General features: G+C 42.8%; 1 protein-coding gene across 4 annotated transcripts in view; it reads right to left on the bottom strand.

The window, feature by feature from the left end:
- Positions 1-27,065, bottom strand: part of FGFR2 (fibroblast growth factor receptor 2) — a 253,809-nt gene that overhangs the window by 78,880 nt on the left and 147,864 nt on the right. For 3 of the 4 annotated variants that reach the window (XM_082267392.1, XM_082267391.1, XM_082267393.1), the window contains exon 2: positions 12,203-12,415. The exons of the other annotated variant lie outside the window; for it this stretch is intronic. In XM_082267392.1, the coding sequence (XP_082123518.1) occupies positions 12,203-12,347 (145 nt within the window). In that variant the 5' untranslated portion in view covers positions 12,348-12,415. The remainder of the gene's footprint in view (positions 1-12,202; positions 12,416-27,065) is intronic. 4 annotated transcript variants of the gene reach the window in all.

Raw genomic sequence — 27,065 nt, 5'->3', positions numbered from 1 at the left:
CGATTACTGTATTTGTTAAATCAAAAAAAATGGCGTGGACAAAATGTTGCCAAAATCGATTTGTGGTATTCTGTAATATCTTATGGTTGTCTTTAGGGAATTAATAGTTGAAGGAGGAGATTGCAGCATATTTATGGTTTCCAAAAGCAACAATCGCCTTCCAACTGTCATTTGTGCAGTGTAGGTTTTAAAATAAACCAAAGACCCTGACCGGTTGCTTTGAGCAACAAGACAAGAGTGTTTATTATATTTAAATATTTGGTTATACTTGGCCTGTCGAAGTAGCATCATAGCCTCCAAACCACCCCCCACCCCCTCTATTGCAAGATAAAACGGGCAATATTTTAAAAACAACTTTGCAATCTTCTTTTATTTGCCAATTATGCAGTTTGAGGGCCTGTCGGAATAAAAAGTTAAACCAATTATTTAGGTAAGCCTTTAGGACTATATTGTGATTGGTAAATTTAAAGTAGAACCATAGACAAAACTGGGTTTTTTTTTTAATTTTGGATAAAGCAAGGGAGGGTTATAACCCCTTAAGATTCTTTTTTGTCATCTGTGTCCCATTGGGGAGATTTCCCTTCTCTTCCTGTCCCACAGCCAAACAGGAAACGGGCAAATCCCTGAAAATTAAGGGAATTACTCAGGGATCCCCCAGGTCACCAGAACTAGTTAGAAGATTTCCCCCCCATTAATTTTCTGGGGACAACCCATAATTTGGGATTTTCTTTTACTTTCACTTTCAATGATAGTGGTGAACAGGACAAATAGAGAGGGGAAATCTCCCCAACGGGGGGACAAACAGCAATAAAAACCGGGCAAATGTTCTAATCCTTCCTTACTCTTTTCAAAACTTATAAAAAAAAAAAAAAAAAAAAAGGAAGATGTTTTGCCTTTAGATCTGCTTTAAGCAAAAATTGGTAAGGGGATTGTCCAATCAGTTTGTAATGTGTGGTCAAGTTGAGAGGAGAGACCTAGGTTCATAGGGCAGAACAAACCCTTTTGCCTATGGATAAAGCAACGTATGACTGATTTGCTTGCCTTGACGGGGTAGAATAAGATTTAAAATAAAATTAAAAATACATTACGAAAAGCTCCCAGTGCGCTTGATATTTTGTTGTTTAGGTTTTAAATTGCCCAATAAAATTAAAATACTTTTACAAGTAAAATGCATTACACTAGCATCGTCACTAAGCCAATGCAGCAAATCGCTAAATGACAGGACTAAGGATAGTAAGCATAATTTGGACAGAGAAGGCCGATACGAGAAGCTCGGGGGGAAAAGAACACATTTGTTTTGGCATTCTGGTATATAAGCAAATTGAGTCCACATCCAAAAATTCATTTATTTTATTTGTGTTCATGATTTTTACACTAGGTCATTTTACAGCGAAGGTGTCTGCATGGCAGCTGTTCCTGGAGGACAGCACCAGAATAAAAAAAAAAAAAAAAAAAAAAAAAAAAAAAAAAAAATTTTTGGCTTACTGTAAAATCAATTTCTCTGATGTTTATTGACAGAAACAGCTCCTGATATGCTTAACCATTGGTTTATACTGCCCCTACAGGAGTAGGACACTAGGCAGAAAAAAAAAAAAAAAAAAAGTCTTGCTACGCCTATGGGCGGTCCCAAGAAATATATCTAGTCCCGCTCGCTGCTTTAGGTACTCAGTTTTGTTACAAGCAGTGTCAGAAAAATACAACTCCACAGCGGGGTGGGTGCTGTCCCTGTCAATGAACATCAGAGAAATGGATTTTACGGTAAGTCAAAAATCCCATTTTCTCTTTCAGTCATTGATGGACACAGTTCCTGATCTTCTTAACCATTGGGACGTCCCAAAGCAGTGTTAAACATGGAGGGGTGGGAACAGCGAAAAAGAAATTCCAAAGGCTAAACTTTAGCCAACCAGGTAAACAGGAGCTCAAACAAACAACTGAAGCTCACCTGAAAAAAAAAACAAACAATACAAGTGCTCTAAAACAGCAGTCTGCAAAACCTTGCAGCCAAAGGAAGCATCCACAGATGCCAACACATCCACTTTATAGAACTTTGTGAAAGTGTCCACTGACGACTAGGTGGCCATCTTGCAAACCTGCGTCACTGACGCCTGATGACGGAAGGCCCAGATGGCACTAAGCGACCGAGTAGAGTGCGCCTTACCAGGGAAAGGAGGAACCTGATCCTTGATGGAATAGGCCTGAATCACCGTCTGTCTGATCCATCTGGAAATGGTTGCAGAGGAAGCAGACAACCCTTTCCGAGGCCCATCCGTAAGCACAAATAGTGAGTCTGACTTCCTAAAAGACTCCGTAGCTGCCAGGTACACCCTAATTGCCCGGACCACATCCAAGGCATGCAAAGCTATTTCCTACAGGATTTTTTGGCCTGGGGCACAGGGAAGGCAACACAATGTCTTCATTCAAATGAAAATCAGCGACAACCTTTGGAAGGAACGACGGACAGGCACAAAGAACCATCTTATATATGAAGCACCAAGTAAGGTGAAGGACAGGATAACGCAGCCAATTCTGACACCCTGCATGCAGAAGTGATAGCCACTAAGAAGTCCACCTACTGGGACAGTGTAAGCAGGCGAATCTCCCAAAGATTCTCAAAAGGGGGCTTCTGAAGGACTGAGAGCACCAAACTGAGGTCCCTAGGCGGCAACAAAGACCACACTGGAGGGGCCAAGTGCCTAACTCCCTAAAAGAAAAAGTACGCACCAGGGAGTGTGTGGCCAAGGGCCGTTGAAAAAAGACCGATAAGGCAGACACATGACCATTGATAGTACCCATGGCCAGTTTCTGCTAACCCCCCGTTGAAGGAAGGTCAAGATCCGAGCCACCGAGTAAGACCGAGGATGAACTCCAAGGAGATTCACACCACACAATGTGCGACTTACACATACATAGTTAAATAGTTAGTCAGGTTGAAAAAAGACCATCTGGCTCAACCAAAAAAAAAAAAAAAAAAAAAAAACAGTACGATGGTAGATATTCCTAGAAGTGCATTTCCTAGCTTATAACAGCGTTGGAATCGCTGATAGACAAATCTATATATTTCAGCACCTGGCGTTCCAACAGCCAAGGCGTCAAAGCCATTGACTAAAGCAGGACGGAAGATTGGTCCTCGGGAAAGCAAATAATTCCCGAGAGGAAGCTTCCAAGGAATGTCGACAACCAGCCACAACAGATCGGCATACCAAGCCCATAGAGGCCAGTCCGGAGCCACTAAGATGACCGGAATCTCTTCTGCCTCGATCCTGCGTAGAAGTCTTGGCAGAAGCTTGAGAGAAGGAAAGGTATAAATCAGACAATACTGACTCCATGGGGCCACCAGTGGAAGGTATAAATCAGACAATATTGACTCCATGGGGCCACCAGTGGGTCTGTGGCATCCACCAGAGGATCACGTGACTGAGCCACAAACCTCTAAACCTCTCTGTTGAGCTGAGACGCCAACAGATCAACCTCCGGGATGCCCCACTGGATAAACAACTGATCACCGATACGGGTGAGGTCGCACCTTCATGCTGAAGGAGCCTTGTCTGGAGAAGCCCACTATCAGCTTGCAAGATCAGGTTTGTTTGGAATCTCCAGAGGAGGCCCTGAAAGCCTTCCAGCCCTTGTCAGTCGATCCTGAGAGATGAAAAACTTCTCATGAGCCGAGAAGGAGGGCTCACGTCTGAGGTATCTTGCCCTTAGTAGCCTGCGGAAGAAAGGTACTCTTTCCCCCTGTCAGAGCTTTAATGATGTCATCCAAAGTAGCTCCAAACAGGCAATCTCCTTGGAAGGGGAGATCAGTCAAGGCCTTTTTTAGAAGTCTGGTCCGCAGACCAGCATTTGAGCCAAAAGACATGCCGAAGGACCACTGCTGAAACAGAGAGCTGAGCCACTAGGGGAGCTGCATCCAAAGAGGCATTACAGATAAACTGCAACCCCTGGACCAGCTGGTCCGCCAGCTCAGCAAAGGCAGGGGGGAACTGTTCTCCCTCCAGGTCACGGCATAAAAGCCTAGCACACTCAGTCAGAGCTTGCAACACCAGGGCAATGGTGAAAAACGGTCTCAGTGCCGAACCAGCTGGAGTGTACATATTGCAGGCCACAGCCTCTGCCTTCCTATCAGCTGGATCCTTAAAGGCTGAGGACTGTTCAACTGGAATCATGGTTCACCCCCCGGCCCCATCAGCAGCATAGTGCCCAGCTCCCACCCCAGGAGGTGGACCAGAACACACACACAGCAAGAGCATAAAGTGGAGGGGGGTAGAATTTGGGGGGAAAGATGAGGGGGGGTGCCTGACGGAAGGAGGGAAACCCGGGGGTCCGCCCGTCCCAAGGAAGGGCACACGTCGACCCCAATACCCTCTAGGGGGAAACAGCTACTCACTATACCAGGAACCAGGCGGGTACTGCTCCAGACAGAACCCCTTGCCATCGAAAAGGGGGGGGCTGTCTGCCAGGAGGAATGCTGCAACTCGGGTCAAGGCCGGGTCGTATGCGACCTTACGGGGCGCTTAACTCACAGGCCAGGCCCTGTCCAGTGGGGCTAGGTAAAGTCCAACCTAGCGTGGAGCTGAGGTCTGAGTGCACTCCCTGGTCAGACTGGGGTGACCACTGGATCTAGATTATCCAGCCCGTCACCCAGTCCAGCAGTTGATTGTAAAGAAAAAAAAAAAAAAATTGAAAAATTGCCAGGACCAGAGATCCCAGCAAGTAACTAGGGCCTTACTCCTGACTAGGCAAAAAAAAACCTATAGTAGAGAGCAGGAGTATATCCCCTGGGACTGCCCATAGGCATAGCCAGACTTTTTTTCTGCCTAGTCTCCAACTTATGTGGGGACAGTATAACCCAATGGTTAAGAATATCAGGAGCTGTGTCCCTCAAACGAAAGAGAAACTCCGTTTGCCAGCACCTCCCTGCAATTTATATTCTGTACACAATAGTAAATTGTATAAGCTTTGGAAAAAGGGACACTTACAAGGATATCTTAATCACTCTTCAAAAGAACAGGTTTTTTCATATTTGGATTTCAGAAAGAGCAGGACAATGCACATTTTGGCTTTCTGACAAATGTGGAATAACAAATCCCAGCACAGACTGTTCATCTGGCTCACAAAGCATGCTGGGAAATGTTGCCTACATGACAGTAAAAGATGAACTGCAATGTGCCTTTTCCTTGCCAAATTTTTCCTCAAGTGGAGTAATAAATGAGTGCTAAATTAAGAAGCCCAGTCTCCTCAAAAATACATAAGCTGTGCATGGTCAGTCCTATGCAGTAAACACAGGAGAACACAATCTGACTGGTAGCAGGGACTCCACTCATTCATAGGGAAGGTAAATACAAAGAAAGAAAAACCAGGACGCTTAGAGCTTCTGGTTTCTATTTTCTCATTTCCTTGAGGATTTCCATACTCTTCTATATACATCACTAATAACTTTCAGGCCAACATATTTCTACTTGAGAGGTTTCATAGGAAAACATAAGTGCTCTACACACGCCTGAAGGTGAGAAGACTAAAACAATTACACGTAAAAAGGAACAGAAGTTGGATATGTTCAGCCTACTTCTGCTACAACTATTGAATCCTTTAATAACAGTGGTCATCACTTCCATTATGAAGAATAGGAACGTGTAAGGTGGGAGCTGGACCCCTGACACCTAAACAAACACAGGGCTGTTCAAAGATTAGGTTCTGGAATTTGTAGTCACTTGTTGTCCCGAGGCACAAACTAATTTAAAGTAAACGTGTACTAGCCCCAAGTTCTATAAACTGGCATCTAGACTTTCCTGCTCTGACCGAGAAGTGCTTACCTACAGTGCTCCGAAAGCAAAAATCAGTGGACGTTTTACTAAAAAGAGCTTTAGGCCATCCCTTCCAAACCTCTCTGCCTTGCTGTTGACAAGTAAAAGTGATGGATGCCCTCAGTGGCCAATAACATGGCATCCGGAGGTAGGTGGGGTAAGTTAGTTAAAGTGCCAACTTCCTAGTAGTAACTGGCTCGTGCAAGAAGCATTACTGGGAGCACTGAATGCATTCATCCTCCATGCACATTCTGGTCCTTCCTGCTGGACACTACATCACTTTTGAGTATTTTAGTGACAAAGGCTGGCAGGAGAAACCACGGCACATGGCAGGGAATGTCCTTTTAAACTCCCAAAAAGGTAACTGCTGAAGACTTTACTCAAACCTGTACTGCTTGAAGACAGCAGAGTTCAGACTCGCAGCACATGGGTAAAGCAAGTCTTAAAATGCAGGAACTAAGCTTTGCAATTTTTTTTTTTTTTTTTTAAAAAGCAATAAATTTTCTTGAATTGCGAAAAAAAAAAAAATCTTTGCACTGCAAATATATCAACCATACTACCCAAACTGAAAGTTTACACATAAATATTAGCAAACACGAAGCCTTCTTGTATCAACTAAGTTAAAGTCTAGGTTTCCTTACCCTTCAAATCAAATTCAACATACCAAGTTACTAATGCCTATGGTGTTGCAGGCTGCCGGTTTGTGTTCTCCAATAATTGCAAGAGTGTATTGTACTTTTGATATATTGTTTTATGGCGACTGAAAACAAATTTAAAGTAGAACTATAGGCAAAATGTTTTTGTTCATTTTGGATGGAGTAAGTTATAACCTCCCTTGTAAGGTTAATTTTTGCCATCTTAAACCCATTTTTTGCCCCTTCTTTCTATTGAGGAGATTTCCCTTCACTTCCTGTCCCATAGCCAAACAGGAAGTGAGAGGAAATCCCAGCAAATTAAGAAATCTCTTGAGACCCTCAGATCACCAGAACTGGTGTCATCATTGGAAGAGTTCCTCTCTTTTTTTTTTCTTTTACATTCAATGATAATGGTAAACCGGACAAAAAGCAGGTAAATCTCCCTAAGGCCCCTTTCACACGGGCTTTCTAATCTGGTCCGCCTGTCAGTTTTTCAGGCGGACCGGATAGGATGCTCCATTCAGCCCTATGGAGCAGCGGATGTCAGTGGAGACATCTCCGCTGACACCTGCCGCCATCTGATCCGGTCAGTGAAATTCGGACGGATGGAAACCCTATTTTCCATCCGTCTGGAGGATCAGATCGGAAGAAAACAGACAGGCGGTCCGCTATCATCTGATCACCCATAGAGAGCGGAGCTCTGACAGCTTCATCTCTGCACACAGAGAGGTGACAGAGCTGTCATCCGCCTGCTCATCGTGGATTGGCGGATCAATCCCTGCTGAGCAAAACTAAAGTTCGCCGGGCACACCGCCCATGTGAAAGGGGCTCAACGGGGGCAAAGACAGCAATTAAAACTGACAAGTGTTCTATTCCATCTCCCCTCTATCTAAAACTTAAAAAAAAAAAAAAAAAAAGTTTTGCCTTTAGTTATACTTAAATAGACTGAATCAAATAGGTATGAAAAGCCTTCCGTGTTCTCACTCTACAGTAACAGTGCAGATGGGCTGAAAATAAACTATGCAATGTTTACACTGGTCTGGGCCTATAATCACATTTTCACATTTCTCCAAACACATAAAAAAAAAAAAGACAGGGGTATGAGGTTATATTTGCAAAGTTGCTTGATATTCATAGATCCAGAAAAGGCGTTAAAGTATTTAAAAAAAAAAAAAAAAAAAAAAAAGAACTATTGGCGCTTTTCCACTGCATGGAACCGTACCGGTTCAGCACGCTTTTGTGCTTTTCCACTGCTGGTACCGCATGGTATAGGGTCGGAACGGTTCGGTACGGTACGGTATAGGTTTGCTTTTCCACTGCATGGAACCGAACGGTACGGTACGGCTCTGAAAAAACAGTACCTACTCGATTGTGGTTCCAACAGGTACCAAACTGGTACCATATCACACAATCCTTTGCATGCAGTCACTACTAGCCACTGATTGGTCAGAGAATCCCACCCACCCCGTTGTTATCCCACCCACTTAACTTAGTACTACTTTAGTGGAAAAGCAAACCTATACCGTACCGTACCGAACCGTTCCGACACTATACCATGCGGTACCAGCAGTGGAAAAGCAAACCGGGCCAAGCAGGGCCGAGTAGAGCCGACCCGGTACGAGCCGGTACTTGCAGTGGAAAAGTGCCATAAGATACAATGTTACACTGAAACATCCAGAAAATGATGGATTTGTCAAAAACATTATTGATGCATGCCCCATTTAAATGAACTTAGGTTATGATTATTATCACGACTACTACTTCTAATTTATTTGCAGTGGGAGAACTTGATCACTCAATCTGTGTAGTGCTGGAGGGAGAGTTTGTCAGCTTCAGGTGTGGTGCTCTTCTCAACAGACATTACAGACAGGCTGAGCTGCATTGCTCCCATACCTTTCAAAGTTTCACATCTCAGACTGACAGCCTGGAATCTACAGTTCACAGATAGCCATACACTCTGATGGATCTTATGTCTAAGTGTCCCCTGCAGGACATTCAACATAAAGGGCTTACAAAAGCTACCCCTGGGCAAGGGAAGAACCTGGACCTGAAATTCTCAAAGGAGGCCAACTGAAAGGGCAAGAAGATGAGTGATGAACCTTTCTCACCAGAAATGTGATGGTGTCGTTTGGCCGCGCATAGAGCAATACCTTTCTATATAAACTGTATGGTGGAAAAATATGCATAAAATGCAGACTCTACACATTGTAATTTTTTTTTTTTTTTTAAATCAATCAACTAGGACATTTTCTAGCCGACCCATGCAACATTACAGTGAATGTGTGGCCTTTACAGGTTTAGGTACATTGGTGCTGGCTGGGAATCCCCATGTATCCCCTTTGCTATCTGAATTTGAAGGTGTTTGGGGAAGAGGGAGCATCCAATTTAAAAGTGGTTCTAAAAAGGCAGAACTTTTTTTTTAGTTTTGGATAGAGGGGAGATGGATTAGAACACCTTTCAGTTTGTATTGCTGTCTGCGCCCCCGTTAAAAGGAGATTCACCCTCTCTATTTCTCCTGTGTGCCATTATCATTAAAAGGGAAAGTGAAACGAAAAAAAAAAACATAACTCAATTTTGAGTTGTCCCTAGAAAAGTAATAAAAAAGGTAAATATTCCAAAGGGGACGCTAGTTCTGGTGGCCTGGGGGTCCCCAAGGAATTCCCTTTAATTTGTAGGGATTTTCTCTCACTTCCTGTTTGGCTATGGGACAGGAAGAGGGGGTAAATCTCCATGGGAAACCTCTTGCATGCGCTTTTCGAAATGGGAAAAAAAAAAAAAAAAAGTTTTGACTGTAGTTCTTTAATGCATTCTATATATTAGGATAAAAAAAAACCCCTCTGTGCAGCAGCCCCCCGCATACTTACCTGAGCCCCATCCCGATCCAGCGATGTTGCACAAGAGACTCAGCTGCCCGGGACTCTCCCTCCGGACTAGCTGAGACACCAGTGGGTGCCATTGGCTCCCACTGCTGTCAATCAAACTCAGTGAGCCAATGAGGAGAGAGGGGGGAGGGGCCCAGCAGCGGCTCCGTGTCTGAATGGACACACAGAGCAACGGCCCAGCTTCGGTGCCCCTATAGCAAGTTGTTTGCTGTGGGGGCACTGGGCAGGAGGGAGGGGCCAGGAACGCCAGCAAGGGATCCAAGAAGTGGAGAATTGGGGTTGCTCTGTGTAAAACCACTGCACAGAGCAGGCAAGTAAAACGTTTTTTTTTTTTTTTTTTTTTTAAATAACAAAATGAGACTTTAGTATCACTTGAAGATAAACCTGGCAAATCCAAACAGAGCATATGATGACAAAATTAATAAACAGAGGTTACCTTCAGTGAAACTGTGGGTCAGAACAGTCAGGCGATCCATAGATATTAGCAGTTGAAATTTTATGCAAATCTTGACTTTTAACCTGTAAAGGTCTAGATTGTGCAAAACGCTCCTATTTGTTGAAGCTCAATTTTGATATAAGGTGGGAAGGGTTTTCTTAAAGGTAAAGCCAACCTACAATGTGTACCAATCCATATTAAACAATGCATTCTTAGCTCTTATTCACATTGAATGCGGATCTTGTGAAATCACAAGCCACAAGTCTTTGTGAGTTCAGGTGTGACTTGGAAGACATCTGTGTGGCTTCATGCACAGATGTCTATGCAAGTTGCACCTGAAATCGGCAAAAGTAGTGCAGGAACAACTTTTTTAAATCAATGCGGCACCACAAAGTCAGCATCACCGTTATGAACAGTGCAATTGCCAGTAATAGGGTGTAACTTATGCGATTTGACCTGTCAAATCGCATTACAAGTCATTCCGGTGTGAACGTGGGCTTAGCCTGACAATCTTCTGACACCGACCTATAAGAGAAACACAAATCCCCCAGAGTAGATACTGCAGGAAAAAAGGCAATCTTGCAGCACATCTTATCTTTATCTTACATGTTTATGATCGGGAAAAAGCAGACTCACAATGACTCTTAAGTACTTTCACCTTTAAAATGTAACTTAACTCGGATTTATTTTATATAGAATATATATGTATGTGTGTATATGTATATGTGCAGTGCTCTGTGAATTTAAAGTGGTTATAAAGGCAGAAGGTTTTTTACCTTAAAATGTATTCTCTGCATGAGGTAAAAAAAACCTTCTGTGTTCAGCTTTCCCAGGCTGTGCCCCCCCCCCACCCCCCTTAAATACTTACCTGAGCCCAATCTTGATCTAGTAGTGTGCCCAAGAGCAGTGGCTTTCTCCTATCTGGACAAGGAGGCAGCAGGGGGAGCCATTGGCTACTGCCAATCACAGCCTGTGAGGGAATAGCTTTGGGAATGGTCGAGCTGTGCTGTGTATGTCCACAGAAACACAAAGCCCGACTCAGGGTAAGCCAGCACAAGTGCCTCTATTACAAACGGCTTGCAAGGGGTGCACTCAGAAGAGGGGAGGAGCCAGGAGTGCCGACAGGGGACCTCAGAAGAGGGGGATCGGGGCTGCTCTGTACAAAACCATTGCACAGAGCAGGTAAGTATGACATGTTTGTTATTTGTTAAAGTGATTGTAAAGGTAAATTTTGTGTTTTTAAAGAAAACACAATCACAGATTGGCAAATTCCACTGCGAAACAGAACATAAAAATAGAAGATGGCATGCAAGTCTATCACAGTAATCATGGGCATCTCTCTTTTGAACAAGTGCTTGCACAATTATGGAGCCTGGAATGTGAATGTAATAGAATATTGCAGACAATTTTGAGGCATTGGGTAAGGCCACGGTTGAAACGCGTTAACATTTTACCATGTTGTACACCGGTGTCGTGCTGGAATAAAACACATCAAAAGGAAGCATTCGTGTGCCAGCTTTTCTTGTTGCTTGAAATTTGAGGCATTAAACTTTCCTAACTGAACACATTATACCCATATCAGTGGGCATGTAAAAAGATAAAAGCACTCGTACACTATTTTGGGACATTAAACAGGCTCAATAAAAACTGAAGGTTAAACCTATGACAATAAGTAAAATGGTAGAGGGATGAATCAAATCAAAAAGGTCAGAATCAAAAATCTCAGGCAGTGACTCCAGTTATCTTTCATATGCATGCACTTAGGATACAGTTTCTCAGTATTTGTGACTTGCTTTGCCATCAGCAAAGTAAATCAGCAGCCACCTTCCCTTATCCTAGGTGCATGCTAGTACTTGCCATTCCAGTGGAGAGTCCCCCATGCCTTGGTCTACTACTCTGTATACTGAGGTTTATTAACCCAGTGCTAAATGAAATATTTGGCTTTGCTATAATCACATGATTATCCCCAGTTTTATAATAACGCTTCGCTCCTAAAATTCCTTTACACATACATGCAAATAAATGCAAACTGCAGTAAGCCACTTTCATTAGAAGGGGAGAAGGATTAAGGGAAATTCTGGCAAAAAAAATAATAATAAACCACTGATTTGGTTTTAAGAAAAATATTTTTTTTTTCTGCCAGTTATAGTCATGGATAGCTGCAGACTGAAATTGAATAGGCAAAACATGTACACTCGCATTATACAAGCATGCATGTCTAAAAAGTTTGCTTGATGGCTGGATTGCAAATATTCAGCTATGGTGTATACATCCATGGTCATTACCTTAAGAGTAAAAATTCAATCCAAAGGATTTCTGCTAAACTAACCAAGCACAGCCACCAATACATAACCAAAATTACAGGATTGAGAACTGTAACAATACATTATGGAAATGAGGAAATAACATTTGAACACAGTATTCTGAATAATTGGGTTTCTCGCTTACCTTCTGGTTCTACAGTGGTTTCCTCTACTCGACTGTAAGATGGACGGGCAATTGCCAAACTGACCGAGAACAAGCAAAGAAGAAGCATGCTGTCAATAAAACCGCCCCATGCTTTTCGTGAGTGCCGCACCATGAACGAACCCATCCAGCTGGCTGTGAGCAAGCATGAGATGAACGTACCACTACGTGGTTCCCAAATCAGCGTGGGAGATCCTGCAAAAGATCAATACCAGGGTAAATATCAATCTATACATTTTTCGGGTAATTTCAGTAACACAATACCCAGAACATTGATAATATACAAAAAGCAATATCCTACAGTAATCAATTACAAGTTTTGTGTGGGAAGACCAGTGGAAGATTCCCATTCAGTTATTGTTTTAGGTTGCCGTGCCTTCTAAATTGTTGTCTTCTTGAAGGAGAGCTTGTTCACATACTGTACATCACATTGTCATATATTTTGCAGCATTGCACAATGGAGTCAAGAATGTATTGACTTTAGAAAATCGTTTTGATTAGACCCCTTCCCACCATCTCAATCCATCACTTCGGAAAGGCTGGAAAATGTGAGGTCACTAGTTTACAAATTGATTCACAGGGAATACAGACATCACTGTGGCAATAATTCCCCTCAAAATGATAGACTGGTTTCCACTCATAAAATGATTGCCATTGGCTCTTTTTGGATGACCGCTACCTTGAAATAGGTAATATGTTTACAAAACACATTTTGGGCAGTGCATTTGCTTACAGCTCAGGATCACAGATTAAAAGCCAACCAGAAACACCATCTGCTTGTAATACATCCCACAGTACAAAAAACATGCCGGTAGGTTAAAAAGCCAAAACATAAATGGCCCTAGTGTGTTTGTGTGTAACTGTAGGACTGTGGTAGGGACATTAAGCTATAAACTCTGCTGGGGCAGGTACTGATGTGGCTGGCTGTACTGGATGTACTCTACAAGGTACAAGGAGAAATGTGTTGGCACTATATAGTTGAATTAAATAAATATGCAATAAAATCAGCAACTATGCTCTTAAATTAGCCATTTTCATTACAGCCATGTCTGTTTTTGTCATCACACTGAAGTTCATCTGAGATAGAAGTTTTATAGTGCAAAACATTAAAACAAATTCAGCCCCCTTATTCTCAATTTCCATAAAATGTGAAATTATTCATTCCATTTAATTTAGCTTTAATAGGATAGCAGGAGGAAAATCTGCACAGCAAGCAAACATATTAACCACATGAAGAACAGCTTATTGCCACAGTTCAGTGATAAAAATTCCTCCTCTCCAAAACTATGGACCTACACTTTTAATATGGAGATGTGTTGGGAAGGTTTCATCAGAAAATTAAGTGTGGTTGGCTTCACTAAATATGTATTGAAGAACCAAAAAACATTCAAGAGTAGGCCAAGGATGAAAAGACATCCTTTAGTAACACTAAAAACTGCCTTTTTGCAAACTTTTAAAAGCAGCCAAGCAGAGGTCTTATTTATGGTTTGATACAGGAAAGGGATGGGTGTATAGCATCCATAACCAAGGACAGTTACAGTGTAAATGTTCACAGGGGACTCGTAAAGAATCAGCACAGAAAAAGAAGGTAGAGCGATATACATACACACCATTTACACAAAAGGAAGTTTTCATAATTCTGTAGGTAGTAGCCTGAACTTCGCTAATTACAAACTAAAAATAACTTTTCCTGGTCTGCCAAGTTCTCGAAAAAAAAGGAAGGGAAACCTAGGGGTTCAGCTGAAAAGTACTAAGGCCAAATTAAAAAGGGAGATTACATGGTTTACCATCATTCGATTGAAATAAAATTGCACTTGATTGGATGTAACACACTTTTTCATATTAAATGCCTGTAAAACAATTTAAAGCAGAGTTCCGGCCAGAAAATCGACAATCGATTTTGGGCAATCCGCTTGCTCTTGGTCACCTGAAAAACAAATGGATAGTTACGATTTTTTTTTTTGTTTACTCACCTTTCTTCCACTTCCTCCCTCTGTGGCGTCACTTCCTCTTTGCATTGATTCCTGGGAGCTGAAAGTCATCGCTCCCAGGAATCAATGCACCTGCACCGCTCGTCACTTCCGGTGCAGGTGCCTCATTCCCTGCTAAACTGTAGAGGGATGACGCGCTCGAATCGGAAGTGACGAGACGGGCCGGTACAGGTGCATTCTGGGAGAAGAGGACGCGGAAGAGGACGCAGAAGAGGACGCAGAAGAGGACGCGCTGGCTTCAGCTGCCCACATCCGAGATGGAAGATCCAAGAAATTTTCAAGGTTAAGTATTTCTTCTAAAAGGTAAGTGCGACCCGGGACAGTACAGAGGCTATCCATTGTGGAATGTACTAGCCCTGACTGTCCCGGGGGTATTTTTAGCTAAACTTCACCCCCGTGGCCGGAACTCCGCTTTAAAGAGGGGCTACATACACCTAAGGGCTGTACATGAGGGCCCAATATCGTGCGGCATCGACGGTTCGATAGAAATCTGTCAACATTTAGCCTGTGTGTACGGAAGCCGGGCCAGTTTGTCGAAGGGGCATGACCAAAATAGGTCTGCCGATCAGCACCCCATCAGCGAATCAGCCAATGGCTGAGCGCATGGGCCAGTGTGTTTTGGGTAGGAGGCATCTACATGTCAGAACACAATAGCTCAGAGGGGAGATCGCTGTACTAACACTGGATAGTTCGTACAGAGAGTTCCTCCCGAGCTCCTTTTTTTTTTCTCCGCTCAGCCCGCTGGGTTTATAAAAATTAAAAATTTAGGTTTCTGCAATTAACGTTAATGGCAGTAGTGGTGGAGCTCTCGATATTTGGAGATGCATAGAGTACCTAGGCAAACAAAGACTAAATAATCCTGATAAACTCTAGCTCCATCCAATCCATTCAGTCAAACAGCACCCCTTTTGCGCACATATATACATATACACACACGCAATATGCAAAGTGCAGTAACCGCAGGCAATTAATCAAATCTCAGTTAAAAGTAGTCATATCTGTAGAAAGAGTAATTTTGTTTCTTCCATTTTCATATCAGTCTAGTCAAATTTCAAACGACCCCTCCAAGTGTTTCTGCATCTTCCTTAAGATGCAATCACAATAGTGTGTTTGTAGACCGGATGTCACAGAATTTTCATCCACCTTTAGCTTCAGTGATGCTTTCAATGCCTTTGCCACAAATCTACACAGAGCTTGGAGTCAGATAGCAAAGTTCAATTTTATCCCGGTTCATTGCACTGAGAATTTCATTTGTTTAAATTTTGAGTTAAATGCTGAACCTCTAAAAGAGATATCACGATGCACTGCCTCTTATCCCTATTTTTGGACCGATCGTGTGGTTATAGCAAAAAGAGAACTTTCTATTAAAAGACTTTATTAAGTGCACTAGAAAGCCCTGTCGCAGCATCTACAGAAAAGATGAATATTATCGGTAGTAAAGTTTGTTAAATCCTGTAAAACGTATAAAAAGTGCAATTTTACTTTAAGTACACACCCTGGAGAGATTTTACATATGTCACTCAACTCAATAACACAGAGTCATTGATAAATATTAATGTGGTCCTGCTCCTTCGTTAAAAAGCCAAAGAAAACATGCATCTATTCAAACAGCTCCCAAGGCTCCAAATGCTGAACTTTGATTTGTTTAAACACATTGGCTGCCCAGCCATTTGGATTAGTACAACCCTGTGGAAGAGTAGGAGTTACATGTGTGCAAAGGAACTAAGCTAGCTATTTATTATACACTTTTAGAACACAATACTTCATTACAATCACTGAACATTTACTCAACTTGATTACAAGTCAATTCTTTGTCAGGCTCAAAAATGCATATAAAAGGCGGTCCCCGGGTTACAAAACAAGATAGGGTCTGTATGTTTGTTCTTACGTTGAATTTGTTTGCAAGTCGGAACAGGTACATTTTTAAGTTTACCTCCAGCCAAATAAATAATTTTTACGGTTTTTGGATAGCATAGGGAAGGGTTAACAATCCTGTACCATTTGTTTTGCTGTCTGTACCCCTGTTCAGAAGATTTCACCTCACCTTTCTGTCCCTGTGACAACTGGATTTTGAAAATTTTGGGTGGTTGTGGAAACAAGGATTGGTGATAAAGCTTCAGTGGAGACACCTTTTCCCCCCATGAGAACTCTTAGGGCTCTTTCACACGGGCGGTCCGATCAGATCCGCCTGTCAGTTTTTTAGGCGGATCTGATCGGATCCTCCATGCAGTTCTATGGGGCAGCGGATGTCAGCGGAGACACCTCCGCTGACACCCGTATCCGATCCTGTCCGTGAAATCTGGACGGATGGAAACACTATTTTTCCATCCGTTCAGGTATCGGATCGGATGAGAGCGGACAGGTGATCCGCTCTCATCCGATTCCCCATAGAGAGCAGTGAGGGCTGTGACACCTCCCTCTCTGCACTGCAAGCGGAGACGGAGCCATCATGCGCCGGCTCAGCGGGGATCGCGGATCGATCCCCGCTGAGCAGCAGAGCCCTTACAGGAGTGAATTTCCCTTCCTAGGGGTAGATTTCCTCTCACTTCCTGTTGTCTCTCTCCCTTTGTAAGTCAGATGTTTGTAACCCGGGGACCGCCTGTATATGAAAGAAATAACTACCATAAACCTGGGCGATTCTGACTATACGACAAGGAAAAGGAAAGGGTTACCTTCAGTGAAACTGCATGTTAAGTGCTGGTTCACACTAGGGCGACCTGTGAGGCGACCTGGTCGCCTCACAGGTCGCCTCCCATAGGGAAGCTGCGGACCCGTTCTAATAGGAGCGACACAAGTCACTCCGACCTAGAAAAAGGGTCCGGAGCTTCTTTGGGGCGACCCAGAGGCGACCGCCATAGACTTCAATGTTATGAAGTCCGTGGCGGCCGCTCCGAAGTAGCGTCACTGCAGTGTGAACCGGGTGTAAAACTATCAGCAGATGTAGCGATACAAGTGGCTTAAAATATTTGCAAATCTTAACTTTCCATGTAACACGTAAGCTTAGCACTAGCCTTTCCCATCTCCGCAGCCTCCAAAGTTTGACTTTGACTGGATTGCAAATAACCTCAGTCAGGCATGTCACCTAATCTAGACTTTTTCAACCAGGGTGCCTTCTGGGTTCTTCAGAGGAGCCTTGGTAAATTGCCTAAAAATTGTAAAAAAATAACATGCCAGTGGGTGGATCAAGCTCGCCTTTTTGTTACAAAAAGGTCACAGGTGTTTTTGTGCAGCTTTACAACTTTGGGCACTGTGTGGGCCAACATCCTAACAACCAATGAGGTCATCAGTTGATAAGGAGGACTTCTGCACAACACCCGTGTTCACCCCTCCCCTGACCCTCACTATTCGCACTGGAATTACATTAGCCGAGCGAGCAAGAAAAAACTGGGGATGAAGAGAAAAACACTAGTCAGTACCAGTGTGCAAAGGTGCATTAGCTTTATAAGAATAGATCTCTAAAATTGGGTATCTTACATATGTGGATGATGCTGCAATGTATAAAACTATTAGTCAAAATTTTCTTAAAGTGGAGTTCCACCCTATTTTAATACTTACCTCCATCTTCTCGCTCCGGGTCACCTGAAAAAGAAATGGATAATCGCATATTTTTTTTTTTTTTACTTACCTCGTAGCGAAGAAAATATACTTACCTTACTTCCTTCTTCCTCCTTCCTCGGCCGCGGCCCGTCGTCACTTCCTGGCTCTGCAATGATTCCTGGGAGCTGGACGTCATCGCTCCCAGGAATCATTGCGCCTGCACCGGCCCCGACGTCAGTTCCGGGTCGCGCGCGTCATCCCCTTCTAAACAGCTTCTGGGCATGCCCAGAAGCTGTGGAGGGGTGACGCGCGCGACCCGGAAGTGACGTCGGGGCCGGCGCAGAGCATCGTGGGACCACAGAAGGCGGAAGAAGACGCCGAAGAGGACGCGCTGGCTTCAAGCTGCCCACATCTGAGATGGCAGCGCTGGACAAGACGTTTGCAAGGTAAGTATTTCGTCTTGCAGGTAAGTGCAACCCGGGACAGATCAGAGGCTAGCCATTGTGGAAAGCACTAGCCCTGACTGTCCCGGGGGTATTAAAAAAAAAAAAAACAAATCCAGGGTGGAACTCCGCTTTAATTTTTTAGAGAGGTGGCTCAAGTTTGTGCAAAATTTTAATGGCTGCAGCAACTGAAAAAAAAAAAAAAAAAGTTTAGTTAACACTGGCCTAATCTACAGATTTTTTTTTTTGACTTGTGGATCTCAGTAACAGCAACCTGTGCTTATAAGGCCCCTTTGACACTGGCGGACTATCCATTGATTTCTAGGGAGTGATAGATGTCAGCGGACACATGCCTGGTGACATTGATCCAATCCGGTCCGTTAAAAACAGACGGATGGGGGATCAGTTTCCCACCTGTCTACCGGATCGGATTGGATGACAGTTGGATGGAAACGGTCATCCACCTGCGGGTGTATACGCTGCCGAAGTCCACCCCATGTGAAAGGGGCCTAAAGTGCATCTAAATCTAAACCCCTAAAACAAATAAGGCATATATTTCTGTAAAAAAAAAAAAAAAAAAATGTAGCTGTTTTTAGATAAATCATAGCAGGAAGGTACCGTATATTAAACATACAGTACACTTCCTCTCCTAATTTGACAACAGTTATGCAATTCAGCTGCATCGTTTCACCCTTTCCTGTGCCTCCCTGACTTAAACTAAAAGCAGGTATATGAATGCAGAGTGTGCTGGCTCATTCTAGTGAACTCACTACAGTAAAATTGAGGCATTTAATGGCTGTAAGTGCGTACCCACATACACAGGAGGTTCCTACAGAGAGTCTGCAAAATGCAGGGAGAGAATAAATAAAAGAAAAAAAAAAAAGAATGCAATTCAGGTTTACTACATTGTCGGCTGTTCGTCCTCTATACTGAAGACAGTGCTGAAAGCTGGTCACATGACCAGACTGGAGCGACTTCATTAAAGATAGGCATCTATGCTTTTACAGGGTAGGTAGAATAGGCAAAGAATGAGGGTGGGAGTACATTCAAGTTTAGTTAGGTTTTGGTTTGTCTTCCATTGAAGTGCAACTTACGAAGTCTTCTACTATGCTTCTGGCAGCAGCATTGCAACCTCTTGTCACATGATCTTATGCTGCATTGCCATTTTACATACATATTACAGAAGACCATGTTTATGAACTGGAAACACGTGCTCCTAATTTCTGCAGGCCATTTAGGACACCGGCAAACCAGAAGGATTTAGCAAGCGAGCCTAAAAGCTGTACAAGATGAATGGCAGGAGCTAAATTAGACTCGCTCAGCAGGTAGACTTTGGTCTCCTGTAAATGTCGATTTAAATACTGGAAAAGATTGTACGTTTATAAAGTCAAGACAATATGGAGAGATCACAAGAATTCAATACAACCTTACTAAGAGCAGGAATTTTATTGAGAAGCGGCTCCATGCTCTTACACCAGACAGACATTTTCCAGACTGATCTCCAATACCTAGGACCATCCCTGGAAATCAGAGACAGATGGCAATCGTGAATCTTAATCCCTACTATTATAACTTAAAGTTGAAGTCGAGCAATCTTGAGCCAGGCAGAGCTCCAGGAGGTTTTCGAAGTCTGCTGAGGTGTATGAAGGGTTGTTTGCAGATTCCTCACTCACACTGCTAAGTTTTTACAGCTGCATTTCCGAACTTCCCCTACTAGGAATACACAACGTCACTTTCCAGAGTGAACGGGTGTGTAGTTACCTTTGTGCAAGTCTGAATGCAAGTGCAGGCATGAAAGGAAGAAAAAGAAAAAATAACTTTGGACCCGCACATGTGTTAATGGAATGTTAACACTTTCACTGCATCATTTTTTTACAACTCTAGAGATCTTCAACTTGTAGTAACATGGATAACCCTTATCTGGTTATAAATAAACAGGGATATGGAATGTGACCTGCACTCAAACACCATACAAAATATGTTAAAGCTATTTAAAGCTGTTAGCTAATTAGGTCTGATTTAAGAGATAACCATTAGATTGGTACTAGGGATGCAGGCTGAGCTGAGGGTAGTAATACAACACCAAACAACACAAACACCCTAGAGTTGTAAAAATTGGGTTTTTGTGGTTGGCTAACTGATCACATGACCGGAAACTGGATTGCCATTAGGTCACACCCAGAGTAGCTCTACACCGTTTTTGCCAAGGTCATAAGTAATTCCAAAAAATCCAGAGAATGGCAACACCCAAGTGCAGGACATGCAACCCAAAACTGAATCTCTAGGTGACCAACTTTTTATAATGCTCAGGTTGGAACAATCATGACGTGTCAATGGCAGCTGACCGATTCTTCCCCAAGATTAGATAAGCAAGGGGTATTTACAGAAAATGCATACTACCCACAGAATGTGACCATTCATTCAATCGTAATCGACACATCCTTGCTGTAGAATAAATTAGGTCATTCTTGAATATACAAATTGATCAGTTATATAATGTGTGCCAAATGCCCCATTATAACTGTCATCCATGTACTTTTCATCAAAACCTAGGTGTGGCAATGGATGAAAAGTTGATACAACAAATTAATTTTACTATGCTCCTACTTCATAACTTATTTGCACAGGAATTTGCACTTTGAAACGTATTCAATATTTAAGCACATCAAGCAATGGGCAGTAACCCACAGCAACCAGGTTTTATTTTCCGTAATTAATATGTATCAGATGTGCTTTACATTAAGAATAGCAAAAATTCAATCCGCCAGATCAGAGGTCTCCACACAGTGGTCTAGAGGCCAGATGAGGGCGTTTGTCCGTATTAGGCCTTTGGGACACTATTCCTCCCACTGACCCCAATGATGGGGCACTAGTCCTCCCACTGACCCCAATGACGGGGCACTAGTCCTCCCACTGACCCCAATGACGGGGCACTAGTCCTCCCACTGACCCCAATGGCGGGGCACTATTCCTCCCACTGACCCAAAACGATGGGGCACTATTCCTCCCAATGACCCCAATGACGGGGCACTATTCCTCCCAATGACCGGGCACTATTCCTCCCACTGACACCAATGACGGGGCACTATTCCTCCCACTGACGGGGCACTATTCCTCCCAATGACCCCAATGATGGGGCACTATTCCTCCCAATGACCCCAATGATGGGGCACTATTCCTCCCACTGACACCACAATGACGCTTATGCATGGTTTACTCCCACTGATCCCAGGGCATTTTCTACTACCACTGGCTACAGTCCAGCCCCTCTAAACTTTTAAGGGCAGTAAACTGGCCCTATGTTTTGAAAGTTTGGAGACCCCTGCGCTAGATCCAACAACATTGCTTAGTAATTGTGTACCTAAAAAAATAGAAATAAGGCATACTTGGGGTTTTTGTATCCATTGTGGACAACCACAATTTAAGTCACATTACAACATTGGGGTTCTTACCTAAAGAATGATGCTATGAGTTCGGCCACAGTGGCCTTACTCGTTAGCATGGTTTTAGTAGATGTACTTGTGTAGCCAAGATTTTCAAAGTTTGAGTCCACCAAGTTGCCGGCTTATATCCATCAATGTTAACAGCTAAAATTCTATCTACTAAAGCTTTACAACAACATTGTTTAGCAATATAGTATACTAAAAAAAATAAAAAATTACACATTTACACACACAAACACACACACACACACACACACACACACACACATACACATTCTGTACTTTTTTGTATTAATCATGGACAACCAGAATTTGCGCTGCATTGAAACATCGGGGTTCAGAAAGTCTGCTGTGGGTAGCACCCCCAAATCCTGAGTGAGAATTGGCATTCCAGGAATAAAACAGCATACCCACCTCTCACAAAGCCCACTGCCTTTACTACGAAATCCTTAAATAAACATTCCCCTATAAAACAGCACTTACACAAACATTCCCTTTATACATTCTCTTGCCGAAACTTGCTGCCTCTATAAAAACATATTTGCAGCTTGTGCCTATAATTCACTGGAACCATTTTTCAAAACGACCTTGACTGTTGGAAGTAGAGAGGAATTTCTGTGTTTAACATTGCACACCACTATTTTCCTTCTACTTATTCTGACTAGTACAGCTCTTTGCTATTGGGACTTAGAGAATAGAAGATGGAGGGTTTTATTTTTTTTATTAATGTCACCAAACAATATTTAATTGGCTGTTTATACATGAAATTGTAAAAATTGTGGCCAGGATTATTTATTTATTTATTTTTTTAGTTTTGGATTAGATAGAAAGGACGAAGGCTTATAAACTGGGATACATACTGTAATAGCTGTCTGTGTCTCCATTGGTGGGGGACTTCCCCTAATTTTTTGACCCAGTGTTCATCTTGGACCAGGACAGGAGGTGAGAAGAATTCTCCCAAAAAAAAAAGGTTCCAATCGCTAACCCACAAACAGAAAAAACACATGACAAACCTCTTAACTCTTCTCCATTCAACAACAAAGACATATTTATTTCTGCGCTCACACTGTTACGATTACCCTTACTTCCTATTAGAAGGATCAGGGCAGGAATTTAAGAATAATCTCCCCTAACAGGGACAGAAACCTCATACAAAACAACCCATTAGGTGCTGGGTAAGTACTAATTTAAGCCTGGTGATCCAGCCAGTAATACACTCCCTGTTATTAGAGTGGCTACACTCTATGGAAGAGCAATGGGGACACCTATGAATGGCAGCATTCTATATATTAAAGCCAAACTCCAGCTATCACTTTTTTAGTATTAAATCTAGGTTGGGAGGGTGTGAGGTGTATTTAACAACACAAGGGGAGTGGTTTTGTAGTCAAAGATAGCTGGGAACAATGCTAATTAATAACTGCAGAGAAAGTGAGCACAGACATAATTAGCTAGAAAATTACTGTTAGAATTTAAATATGTAAACCCAACATTTCATATTCCTGATACATGCCTGCTGTATCATCTACTTATATGAAAAAAAGTATCCTGTTCTCTTTGTATTGCTTTCTTTGTGTGAAATCCCTGGTGTTTCTGCCAGTCCCTCTGCTATCCTATTAAAAACTGACCACACTAGGCAGGAGAGCACAATGTGGTCAGTTTTTTGGCTGCGTCTGAAATCAGCCTGCTCTTCCCCAATGATCAGATGTCTGCTGACACACCCCCTTTGCACAGCCATTCACTGGGAAGAGCAGAGAACAGAGGGAATGTGATCACTTATTCTTATAAGAAGGGAAAAAAGGGTATTTATAATGGTGTTTATATGTATACATAAATGTTTTGCCTTTCATATTGGTTTTAAACTGAATAGGTTGTTTTACAAGGTGTGGGTTTACATATACTATAAAGATTGGAAAGCCACACTATATAAATTTTTTGGCTATTCGGTTTAAGCCATGAAACATTGTAGGACATTGAATTTCGACCAGTGAACTGAGGCCCTGTTTAAATCTCATGTTTTATCACGTTGCATTAGAATAAATTTCCTATTTGTTACTAAACCCAGAAGAGTAAAATCAGTTCTGTATATGCAGTAAAGCATGCTTGTTACTGTGGAACCTAAAGGGATTAATCGCATTGTGTAAAAAGGCTGTTTGATCCTGTCGTCTCTGATCCTCCCCTTCGTTTACTATCCCCAATCTGCTCATAGCACAGAGCCCTAGGAGGCACTCTGCACATGCTCAGTTTCGTGTGTATTGCTAGAGAGTGTTTTATTTTTTATTTTTTTTGTTTTCTTGGGAGGGTGTAAGTGATCAGCACGGGGCCAACCCGCACTGTCCAGACAGAGAGTCAGTGGTCCTGCAGCCTCATAGGACAGTCAGAGTAAAATTCCTCCTACAACCTTTAACCAGACACTGATAGAAGTCATAAGGCTGTTATATACTGCTGAAGAGAAAAAGGTATATAGCATTTTACATTTACTAAAATAATTGCATTTCCATGTTCTGTGTACTGTGGGAGACCAGATAGGAATGCATGGTCCTGGGTTTAGTAACACATTAACCACTTCACAGCCGTGCTATAGCAGAAAGACTGCTACAGCGCGGGCTTACTTTGCCGTCCTCCCGTGATCACGCTGCCTTCAGACTCAGGGTAAAAGGCCAATCACAGCAGCCCTTTACCACATGATCAGCTGTGTCCAATGACAGCTGATTATGGATGCAAACACAAGCCAGTTATCAGCTTTTCTTTACTCATGCTGACAGGGTAAGGAAAGAAGAGAGCCGATAACCAGCTTGTGTTAATGGGACATCGACACTGATTATCAGTGCAGTCCCAACAGTACCCACCAGGGCCTCCTCATCAGTGCAGCCTCATCTGTGCCCACCAGTGCAGCCTCATCTGCGCCCACCAGTGCAGCCTCATCTGCGCCCACCAGTGCAGCCTCATCTGCGCCCACCAGTGAAGGAGAAAATTTACTGGTTTGGAAAAGTTTATAACAAACTGAAAAACAATATTTGTTTCAACATTTTCTGTATTTTTTTCATTTATTTAGCGAAAAAAATAAAAAAAATAAAAAAACTGTGGCGATTAGCTGAAAATGGGCCTGGGCAGGAAAGGGGTAAAAGTTCCCAGTAGGCAAGTGATTACTATGTTTTCCAGCAAAACGCGCATGTCAGAGTTAACTGGTAATGCATGTAAAATGCATAATGTTCAACATAGCCTCTAGAATAGGGGTCTCAAACTGGTGGCCCTCCAGCTGTTGCAGAACTACAATTCCCATAAGGCATTGCAAGGCTGAGAGTTAAAAGCAAGACTCCCATAGGCAGAGGCATGATGGGACTTGTAGTTCCGCAACAGCTGAAGGGGCCGCCAGTTTGAGACCCCTGCTCTAGAAACAATCAGATGAGACACCTACCCTAATCTGTTGCAATGTTCAGGTCTCTAAACTGCTTGCTGGCTTCCAGAACCGATAGACTGGATTTGTTTGTCTACCTCTGACAGCCATATCACTACATAATTGTGTGAAATATTTGACTTTGTCAACCACAGAGCAGGCTTTGTGCTCGATTAAGACAGTCTAGAAAAGGTCAATTAGATATAGATTGAGAGCAAGTTTATATAATGGACGTGTAATAATGAACTGCCATAACTGCATGGAGAATAGAGGCAATTTATTGTCATTGTAAGAACCTACCCACATTCCAACCGCTAAGCACACACATACACACACCTCCACAAACACACAACATGCTTCAGCAATCGACCACAAAAGGCACAAAGGCCTGTGTGTTACAATAGTCAAAAGCCTCTTTTGTGAGAAGGTGAAAGGGGGAAACGCTACGGAATGTAAGTGCCCAGGTGGTTGTGTTTGTTCACCGTCTCTGGAGACATGGCTTTTGTAAGCTATATATGTAAATAGAACTTTATCTCCTTGCTTGGGAGAGAGATGCTTTGTGGCAAAATGAATTTTGTAAAAGCTAGCTTTTATGCCAATTGCTTTTATAAACAAAGCGGACAAAAAAAAAAAAAAATCTGATGCCACACACATGGAATACACAAAAGAACTCAGAATGCATTTAAAGTAAACACGTAAAAAGACAAAACAACTAACAATCAATATGGATAAACAATTTAAAAAAAAATTCTATCAAAAAGGAACCAGTTTTTTTCCCCATATTGGAAAAATGTACCTTCACTTCCTGTTGGGTCTACAAAACAGAAACTAATGCCTCGCACACACGCACCGATTGTTGGCCGACCGATCGGCCATCTTTTGTCCAGTGTTGTTGTGTTGGTTGAAATGTGCTCTAGACTGCACACAAATTTTGTCGGCCAACAACAACCAACTGCAGAAGTGATGTCATGTTCTGGTCTACTTTTTGTGTGTTTTTTCTTCTCTGAGCATGCCCAGTCTTGCTCATCACATTTTTGTCTGCCGAAATCTGTACTGACTGACGAACAATCGGCCGTTCTGGTGACGGCCAACAAAAATTTTATAGCATGCACACCAGATTTTGTTCGGCCGAAAAGTCAGTCGGTTATCGGAAGCATCATACTAACAAGCCGACAATCGGCCGATCGGACGTTGGCCGAAAATTCACAGCCAACAATCGGTACGTGTGTACGGGGCTTAAGATGAAATCTCTCCAAAGTAACGCTGGCCATACACCCATGGCTGAATGAAAGAAATCTAAGAGATTCCCCCATCCATGCTAAACAGCACAGATGGACAAATCTCCAGCTACAGTGTTTGGATTGGGATTACAACCTGCAGGTGCTGTTCGGCCTACAATCTTAGTTCTAAATTGCTTCGATTTTTAAATTGAAGGATGTTGCACAGAGTGGGGCCAAAAGGGACAAACACTGGTTGAATTTTGGCCGGTCCCTAATGAGCCTTGCTCCGTGGTATATATGGCCAGCTTATGAGCATCTTCTCTTCTCAACTCACCAGAAGTGTACCCACTGAAAAAACAATGGTAAAACGGGGAAAGAGGAGGAGTCTCCTTATTTAAGAACAACGATATTAAGACAAAACAAAAAAGAAAAAAACAACCCTGCAGTGTTCTAATCGTTCCATATTCTACCCAAAAAAAAACTAAAAGAAAAAGTTTTTGGCTTTTGCTTTTGGATACACATTAACGCCCATACTTAAATTTTGGCTCAGTAAAGCCCCTTTCACACTGGCCGACCAATCAGGTTCCACCTGTCAGTTTTTCATACTGACTCGATCAGACCTTCCATAGCTCTCTAAGGAGCGGCGGATGTCATTGGACATGTGCCGCTGACACCCGCGGGCATCTGATCCAATAAAAACAGACAGATGGAGGTCTGTTCCCCCATCCCTCCAGCGGATCAGGTCAGATGTCAGTCAGATGGAAACAGACAAGCAGTACGTTTCCAACTGACCGCCCCATAGAGAAGAACGGCATCT

This window comes from Pelophylax lessonae (assembly GCF_965119305.1).
Source record: "Pelophylax lessonae genome assembly, chromosome: 9".
In the NCBI taxonomy this organism is placed as follows: Eukaryota; Metazoa; Chordata; class Amphibia; order Anura; family Ranidae; genus Pelophylax; species Pelophylax lessonae.
This window is presented reverse-complemented; position numbering and strand designations above follow the sequence as displayed.